This window comes from Protopterus annectens, chromosome 13.part0 (assembly GCF_019279795.1).
Source record: "Protopterus annectens isolate FY-2018-M chromosome 13.part0, PAN1.0, whole genome shotgun sequence".
NCBI lineage: Eukaryota > Metazoa > Chordata > Ceratodontiformes > Protopteridae > Protopterus > Protopterus annectens.
The window spans coordinates 1,142,871,813-1,142,881,812 of NC_056747.1; the positions used below are offsets into that span (position 1 = coordinate 1,142,871,813).

The 10,000-nt window shown below is 37.2% G+C and overlaps 1 protein-coding gene across 6 annotated transcripts in view; it reads right to left on the reverse strand.

Moving 5' to 3' along the window:
* FMNL1 (formin like 1) overlaps positions 1-10,000 on the reverse strand; it is a 1,099,995-nt gene that overhangs the window by 189,089 nt on the left and 900,906 nt on the right. For all 6 annotated transcript variants that reach the window (XM_044055136.1, XM_044055138.1, XM_044055134.1 and 3 more), the window contains exon 15: positions 4,622-5,083. In XM_044055136.1, coding sequence (XP_043911071.1) covers positions 4,622-5,083 — 462 coding nt within the window. The remainder of the gene's footprint in view (positions 1-4,621; positions 5,084-10,000) is intronic.

Genomic DNA, 10,000 nt, shown 5'->3' on the forward strand with positions numbered 1-10,000 from the left:
ACATATATTGGATACCCATAAATGTAAATCTACTAATGCATTGTATAGGAATATTGAGAAAGAAAGTGACCATACTTTTAGTTTTTTAGACATGGAACAGGTTTGAAGAAACCCATGGGGTTTAAAATAGATGAGCATTTAGAGAAACATGAACTGAAGTGGCAGTTAAAACTGGATGCCACTTGTTTCCCAGGGCTGAATGAATCATGCTCGATTAATTCAGTCTTAAAATTAAAATATTGTAATGCGTGATTAATCTAATTGGTATTTTAATAAATTAATTATTCAAGTTAAATTAATTGTTTGCTTGAAATGGTTTTATGATTGGGTTGGTTTAATCATATGATCATGAATGTGTTCTATTTAAATGTGATTTTATCATAATGCTTTTTGTTCTGATGAAGTTCCACTAAAGGGAATGAAAGCACTTAACATTTCAGATAAAGATTTTTTCTTGGTGCCAGTGGGTTGTCATTTGTGCACTACAGCACATTTTGTTGTGAAGTTATTAGTCTGTTTGTTTCAACTGTCTTTGGTCATTTTATGAGTCCTGGCTACCTAACCTTAACCATACAACTACCCTCACGCTCTCTAAAGCTAAAGTGGCTCATTGCTTCCTAATCCTCAAACTCAGTCCCTCAAAAACAAAAGCAATGCTATTTGAAACCAACCAAAAATAGGCAAAACATCAACTTCCTTAATATTAAAGATGTTAACAATACAACCATAGAAACTACCACATCCTTCAAATACACTGGCATGTGGCTAGACCAATCTCTTCAAAACACACATAAAAAAGGTCAACACACCACTGTTCTAGGTAATCAAGCTATCATCTCTTTTGTCCATGCCGGCCAGTGATGCCAGAGGCAAAGTTGTACTCTTATCTCAACTCGAATACTGACTACCTATAGTAGCTACAGCCTCAATGAAAAATGCCACTACCTTCATCCATCTCCAATAAAATCTGTCAGTTCAGTAGTAACTCCTCATTAATGAACAGTACAGTTTAAGTCCTGTGATCCTGTTTGCCCAGACTGTGCCTACAGATGGGTCCACTGAGATCAGTGCACTACCCCAGTAAACAAATATAAATAAATGAGATTAATAAACTCCACTACCCCTACCCAAACCTAAATTCCCTGATAACTCTAAACCTAAAACTCCTCTTCTATTCCCTAACCCTAAAGTCCCTGATTACTCCCTAAACCTAAACTTTATGATTACTACCTAAACCTAAAACTTGTTTCCTACTCCATAACTCTAAATTCTCCTCTCTCTCCTGAAACCTAAAACATCCTGCCTGCTCACTAAACCTAAATTTCACTCCCACTACCTAACCCTAAACTGTCTTCCTTATCCTAGCCACTACCATTCCCATCTGGCTCCCTAAACTTAAATCCCTCATCCTGCCTAAAAACCAAAGCTATTCTTCCACCCCTTCTGACACCCTCTCCATGGTTGCCGCACTTACCTTTCTCACACTCGAATAATGTGTTTGGGCCAGGTGTGACAGCTTCACTCACCTTCTGCACAGCTGCTACATATCATCTGAACTTATTATTCTAATCTGACTGTGAAGAGCAACCAATGCACTTTATAAAATGTGTGAGTCCTTGGCTACGAGGCAGTCGTCTCTGAGCAGCTGGGACTTGTGTACTTGTAATAGACTCTACTTTCTGTGCCTCATATAATACTGCATGTATGCCATTGGTTATATAGTATTGAAGTGTAGGACTAATGGCGAAACTAAAATGTTGTGTTAACAACCCAGGCCTTCCTGGTTAACTATTATTATTATTATTATTATTATTATTACTACTATTACTATTATGTTGACAGCTTTATTTCTAAAATTCTGAAATTAGTTCTAAAACGTCCACATGCCAAGAAGTTACAATTTTGTGGAGTTGTGAATAAAACAATTTCAACAACAGACATTGGGCCAAATTCAATAAAGCCTACACTAAGTGTAGACTAAGTGTACTGCTGTGAGTGAACAGACAACACAGACATAACTCACACCTTCTTCCTCGTAATTTTAGTTTTCCTACTGATATTCTTGCAGCTTTAAATACTGACAGGGATTCATAAAGGTTACCACAAAGTGTAGACTGCATGTAGACTTAGTATGATCTTTCTGAATGACTAGAAAGCACAAAAAATGTGATAAAAATGTTCTTGAATGCATATCATGTACACGTAGTCTACACTTAGTGTAGGCTTTATTGTATCTGGCCCATTGTGTTAGCTTAGACTGTTACAGCAAAAACTCATTTCAGAAATTAAGAAAACACCAGTTAAAACTGGAAGAGAAGATTAAAAGAAAGGACACAGAAATAAAAATACTGTGTTTTTGGATGGGCTGAATCCCCTCCCCTCCTTAACATGAAAGCTCTGGCCCTACACCCCTGCATTCCTAATATACTGCCACCAGTATTACACTATCTCAAAGTAAAAGAACATTTGGTTTTCCTGAAAAAAAATTCCACTTGTTTTCAAAACAGGATGCAAAAACCACTGTGAACTCTCCAAAAGTTTCCAACACAGCAAATAACTACCAAGTTCCTTCCACAGATATCGGCAATGCAACGACACAATAGCCAGTGAATTCAAATTAAAACAATTCACATTTCTTGTATTACACACATAGATTAAGTGCTTTCATCCCATAAACTTGGGACTTCATCAGAATCAATAAAAGGACCAATGATTAAGCTTTTATACAATTCCAAAGTTTCAATTAAGGCTTTCTTAAAGGACCATTCACTATAAAAGTACAAAAAAAAATTATAAAAACAATCAACTGACACGTCTTAAAAATATTAAATAATCTCCCACATATTAAAAGACATTAACAATTTGTCATCCATCCAAAATTATTAAAAGAATGAATTAATATCTATTTGCTCTTTTGTTTAAAATGTGTTGTAATGAGATATGTTCATTTAATCCAGGCAGATGTGATTCTTGTAATTTCAATTGCCACCACATTTTGTTTTCTTCTAATCTACCCCTTTTATCACCTCCTCTAAAATTAACTGCAACTTAATCCAAACCTCCAAAACTAATTTTTTTAAAATCCATACACACTCTAGAGCATTTATAAAGTGCATTATTGTCATTCTCTGTGTTAATTTGATAAATATGTTCATAAATCCTTTTCTTAAGTGGCCTTTCAATCTTGCCTACATAGTAGGCAGGACAGGAAGCCAAATAGACTACCATACTCATCTGAGAGTTCCCTTTCAAAAAAATATACTTTAACATTTTCCATATTTTCTAGCACCATATAACTTTCCTCTAGAATGTAACTACATTGACCACATGAACCACATTTTTTGTTCCTATGCTTTGTAAATTTTTTTCCCTTGATCTAACCCTCTCCATTCAAAGTTATCCTTCAAATTGGATCCTATTTTAAAAATACACAAAGAATAACAATAATACACTTTATAAACACTCTAGAGTGTGTATGGATTTAAAAAAAATCATTGCTTTAATAATTTTGTATGGATGATGACAAATTGTTAATGTCTTTTAATAGGTGGAAGATTATTTAATCTTTTTTTAAAATGTGTCAGTTAATGTATTTTTATAAATGTTTTTAGTACTTTTATAGTGACTGGTCCTTTATGAAAGTCTTAATTGAAACATTTTGGAATGGTGTAAAAGCTTAATCATTGGTTCTTTTATTGATTCTGATGAAGTCCCATGTTTATGGGTTGAAAGCGCTTAATCTATGTGAGTAATACAACAAATTTGAATTGTTTTAATTTTAATTCACTGGCTATTGTGTCGTTCCATTGCCCATATCTGTGGAAGGAATTTGAAAGCAGGATGTAAGACAACCTTACAGTTAGTGGTAGCTTTGTGCAAAAAAATTCAGTCCCCTAAATATTTAATTTTAGTTATGTATTACAAAACGTCCGGCTGTTCATATTACATACCTGATTTTCACATAATGAACTAGACAACACAATACTCAATGTTTCAATTATTCCTTAATTGACATGAATAAACTGGTACACTGAATCAGGTTCACCTTTTGTTTGTATACATTTGATGATGTTCTGTGACTCACAAAAATCTGGTTAGGACAAGGAATGTGTATGAATTAATGCAGACATTTTTTCTGCTTTGGGAAACAATGCACCTACCAGTATAATTTCTGATCATAAGTGACAATTGCATAAGTAACATTTTTTATTTGTTTTATATCCAGATAAACCCACTACATGCATTTGCCTGTTTTCAGAGTGAAACTGGGGGTAGTCTGGTTAAATAGCTGGATAAGAGACAAACATTAGGTAGTGACTGCCACAGAACTACTTAAAGAAATTGGATTGGAAAACCTGAATTCCTTCTGTTTATCCACATAGTCCACAAATGGCTGTTTTAATAGGAATTATTGCTTTACTATGAGGTACTTATATCTAGTGTCTGGGGCCTGTTAATACCAAAGTTGTGGAATGAATTCCAGTCTACAGATCCCCATAAGAGCACTAAATCCCTGCTTTCTCTGCCACAAAAAAATAAAGGAACGTCAAGGTTCAGAAGTTATACAGGTGAGAACATAAAATAAAACAAACAAAAAAATAAAGTAAATATTATGGCTTACCTGAGGTGACAGCTTGAGATGCATTTGCAAAGGACAGATTTGACATGCCTGGTGGTGGGGGTGGTGGTGGTACTCCTCCTGGTGCAGGTGGTGGTGGAGGAGGGATATCTGTACCAGGGAAAGGAGGTGGGGGTGGGGGAGGAATGTCTATACCAGAGAGAGGAGGTGGGGGTGGGGGAGGGGGGGCAGACATGACCTCTGCTTCTTTGACTTCTGATGGTAGTGGAGGAGGAGGAGGAGGAGGGGGAGGGGGAGGGGGTGGTGCAGGAAGTTGATCTCCAGTGGTACGAGTTGTGATTGTCGATTCTTGGGAGACAGCCTGTGTAACAGTCCCATGGTCATCTGATGGCAGTGGAGGAGGTGGTGGTGGTGGTGGAGGTGGTGGCGGTCCTGGTGCTGGTACTGCCACTGCTGTGCCTCCTGGCACTGTTTCTCCTGGCTGAGCTGAAGCAGCTATGGTACCTGCAAACAAAGAAGTTTATCATTCTTATAGCATTATTTAAATTAAGTGCCAATACAGATAAATATTTAAATAAGTGCCAACCAAGACTAACCTCTCCAACAGACAATCACTTTTGCAATGTATAGTAACATACAGAGCCTAGCAGTACATTAACAAGACTGTTTTATGGTTCTGAACCACTGCTTTTGTTCCATAATACATGACCAGTGCTTTTCCAGAAATAGAAAGGTTCTTACGTCACTTAATGTCAACTCCATATCACCTATACTTAAAAGTCTATTTCCTCACTTACATTACTACACATTAACCTGAAATTGTTACAGGTGATTAATAAATAATTTGTAGCTCTTTCCTTTGGATGTAATCCACCATAGTTATTTACTACATGGAGACTGTTATGCAACAAAAGGAAAAATATTATGGCATAAATCATGAAAAGTACTTCCTACAAGATAGAAACTCTCTTATCAAAGTAAATGCACAACTAAGAGAACTAATTAGTCAAGCAAAGCCAACATGAATGTTAAGATAGCCTCCTGGGTGGAAGATAACCATAAGTCTTTCTACAGCTATGTCAGAAGCCTCAAGAGCAGTACACAGCAGTGTACTGAACTGGTGGTTAATGGTGCCACATTCATTGAGCCTAGTGATATAGAAATCCTTTTAGTGGACAAATTCAGTTCCAACTTTACCCCTCTCTCACCTCCAACCATCTCCTCAAAAATACCCTCAGACATAACCACTCCAACTATAACTAGGGAGCATGTACTGGCTGCACTTACTAAAGCCAAGAACACGGCCTCAGTGAGCCCTGATAACATCCCAGGATGCCTCCTCAGTAGTCTAAATTATGACTTATTAGGACTCCTGGAGTCATTATTTAACTATAGTCTTAAAAAAAACTTTGCAGCATGTGAATGGAAGACTGCAACAGTCATCCCACTTCATAAGGGAGAACCTTCAACACATCGTGGAAACTATAGATCCATTACTCTGACTACTCTTAGTTGCAAAGCCATGAAAGGAATTATTATGGAAATTATCAATAAGGATATAGGAGACCTCCAGATGTTGGATTCATCCCAGTTAGAGGAAGGTCATGCATACTGAATCTGGTGGACTCTTTGAAGAAGTCACATAAGGCAATGGATGGGGGAAAATGGTGCATACTACCTATGTAAGTCTGGCTAAAGTATTTGATACAGTATCCAACTTGGGCATTGCCAACAAACTTATGGAGCCAGGTATGAACCTCTTTATAAAAATATAAATGTCTAGCTTTCTCACTGATGGGACTCAGGAGGTTAGAACTGATGAGGCCATCTCCAAAAAGATGCTGGTCAGCAGTAAAGTCCTCCAGGGCTCTGTGCTGAGCCCACTTCTCTTTGGCATCTACTTCTCAGATGTCAAAGCCAATGTCAAAGGCCTTTGGCTAACCAAGTTCACAGACAATTACAAACTGGGAGCAGTAAGTGAATCCCCTCAAATGAGAACTCACTTCAGGAAGGTCTAATACACACAAGCACTTGGTGTAAAACTCAATACTAAGGAATGCTTTATAGTACCTTTTGGGAAGTCTGCCACCCTGGGTAACTACGTCATCAATAAAGTCATTTTAGAAGTTGATTCACTTGTCAGGGATCTGGGAACTAATGTAGACAGTAACCATTGTTGTCATTGTAGTGCAATCTCAAATATGATATATTTAACTTAAATGTAGAGAAGTAGACAGTGGTTTGTTTGTATTTGTTGGTATCTTTTTTTTGGTGGAAGGTAGGAAGTTTAGGTTTGAGTTTTGTTTTTCGATATTTTGAGACTCAATGTTTTAAAGTTTCAGGAAATTAAAGTTTCAATGTTCTGGTCTTGATATTTTGGTTTTTGGTATTATGAAAATTCATTATTTCAAAGTAGATCCCAATTTATATATTTGTTTACTTGACTACAATCACACACATTTCTTTTTCCATATGTCACTGCTACAGTCATACATGAAATACAGCACTTTTTTATTACTTCATCTTTCTCATGTTTTATCTTCTTAGCACCCAAGACAAGTGAATGAATGACAAGTTTACAATTAGATTTATTAGTGTTAGCGACTTTTGACTTAGTTGCTGTATAAAATTCTCCCTTTGATCGTATTTAGCTTTGATATCCATGCAACCCCAAAAAGAATTTGTAGCAACTCTTTTTCCATCACAACTAGAAATGAACATATCTGTAATATAAACTAAACACCCTAAAATAAATGTATTTAAAAAAATGCACTTTTTTTAAATGGTAGTTGAAAAGATTTCTATAATCAACAAATGTTCTTATTTCCTTTAGCTCACTTGTCCACTGTTACAGTATCACATATTGTTTTCCCTAGCAAACGTAATTTCTGTGTAGCAATGTATGCACCCTTTCTAGTTTTAGCAATGTTCCAAACTCATTATTTTTGCCCTTATTCATTATTAAATATCAAGCCTACTTTCTATAACTGTCCTTTTATTTCTGTTAATTCCTACAGCATCTATTGTTTATTATTGTTAAATCATATTTATAAGACATAAATAGCGATACCCTTTGGACCCGTTATTCGTATCCATGTTGCTCCTTCTAATAATGTTTGGCAATCTGTACCACAACATTCATAATTATAATGGAAGTTTTACCACTTGTAAGGCAACATTGTATTATCCTGTCTTAATTTGCACACTTACTCCTATCTGTCCATTTTGCCATCACTTTTATCTACTTCCTTCTTCATAAACTGATTTCACACTTTCATTAAATTCTTTCTAATCCCATAATTCTCCATACTTGACCATAATACACACTGTCACATGCTTTACATTTTCCTTATTTTTCTTCTTCCTATTTGCTGTTGTCTCCCTTATCAGGACTAACTTTTCTTTCATTTGTTTTCCCAGAATACCATACATACCCTCATACATTACATTATTGATCACATTATTCATTTTTTTAATGTTCATAAATATCTTATAATTTGTACTCCCTAACAGAATTGCCCCCGGATTTACTAATCTTCCATGCAGGACTAATCTAGTCCTGCACGGAAGCGGCAGTTTAAGAGGAGGATGGCAGCGCGCCATGCATATTAATGAAGGTGCGCTGCCTGAGCTCCAAATCCTACACTGATCATGGACGAGTGCAGGGGGCATATCTGAGAGCAAAGCTCTAAGAATAAACACGCCCCTGAAAAGTTGAACAGAAAAAAGTGTAAATAAATGAGCGAAACCACTCATAGGTGTCCACATATCTCCACCAACAGTCCCCATGTGTTCAACAGCAACAGAACATTGAAATAAAGTGAAGAAACCCTTGTATTTATTTTTTTTAACCCTTGTATTTATTTTTTTTAAACCCGAGTACAGCTAACCGTAGGTGCATGGGTTTGCCAATCACTTAGCTATGGTTAAAGCAGCTGAAAAGGCTGAAGAGGATAACAAGGAATATATATGCAAATGAAGCAGCACAGCAATGGTGAAGTGGTTAGAGCACCTGTCTAACGAACAGGCATTCCTGGTTCAAGTCCCACTGCAGCACATATCATTTTCCATGTGAAATCAGTATATGAACATATTTTTACATTGTTTTGCCGTATAACCTATATAATAACATTTAAATGTGAACTGGAGTACTGCATGAAATGCACATGTGAAGTGTCAGTGTCATAATGAATAAGGCACCAGTAAGCAGGTTTAAGCACAAATAAGCAGCAGTAAGCGTGTCTAAGTGTGTTTGCATGGGATAAGGATTGCCTACACAGATTAAGCAAAGTAGAAGCTAACTGAGTGTGAGAAACTGTAACCGGAGATTAGCAGTGCTTACCGTCGCACAAACCCGCTTACAACTGCTTTAAAATGCCTTAATCACTCTGGATCCAATGGCCCATGTTCTGCCCAGCAACAAAATAAACTGCCTCTGCAAGGCTCAAACTCAGGACCCTGTACACTATAGTCACAGTAGTTAACTACTAAGCCATCATAGCAATAGATATGCATGAGGTATCAACAAACTAATTCTAACCACAGGAAAATCAAACCAAACGTGAACTGAATCTATGTACAATGTGAAATGGTATAACCTGCTACATAACATAAATATGTGAACTGGAGTACTGCAGTAAGGCCAGATGTGAGGTGTAATTGCAATAAAGTGTTGAAGTTCCCAGGACCTCATACAGCGTACGTACACATGAATCAAGGATACAAGACTCATATATAACATGTAATGAAGAAGACATCAATGCCAAAAGTCAAATATCATGCAAATCGAATATTAAACACTGCTAAGCATTGCACAGCACTGCTACCCAGACAACTGGCAGGATACTACCAGTCGGAGAAACAGTGTCAACCTGCAAAGTCAAATCTTAAACAAACGCATGTTCGTCCCTAGTGGGACAACCCAAAAATTCTGCTAAAAAGATCCTCGGGGTAACATACTATGCCTTACAGGTAAGCAAAGAAGGATATGTATGTTCGTGGACTGAATGTGTGGGAAACCTGAAGATCCATGCGGTGAGACAACTTTCATAATGGGTCCCGAGAAATGGAGAGTGGACAATCTGTAGTGGTGTGGTGATATTCGGTTGGAACTTGTAAGGAGGAGGACTGATGTGGAGGAGGGAGGGGGTGGAGGGAATGATGGGTAAAACATTATGGGCCGAGGCATGCCGGGGTTGGACGGACCCGTTCTTATGGGACCGCCCCATGGATGTAAGCGAGAAAGGAGGGGGGAAACAGGAAGGTAACTGAGACATACCATTTCCCATGGCAAAGCACGTTATGAGTAATATGTATGTTGCATAACCCATGGAATAACATATATATGTATGACCTGGAGTACTGCTGCCACAATATATATATATATAGACTGCGGTGGTGGTGCTGCGGTAGCGTTGTTGC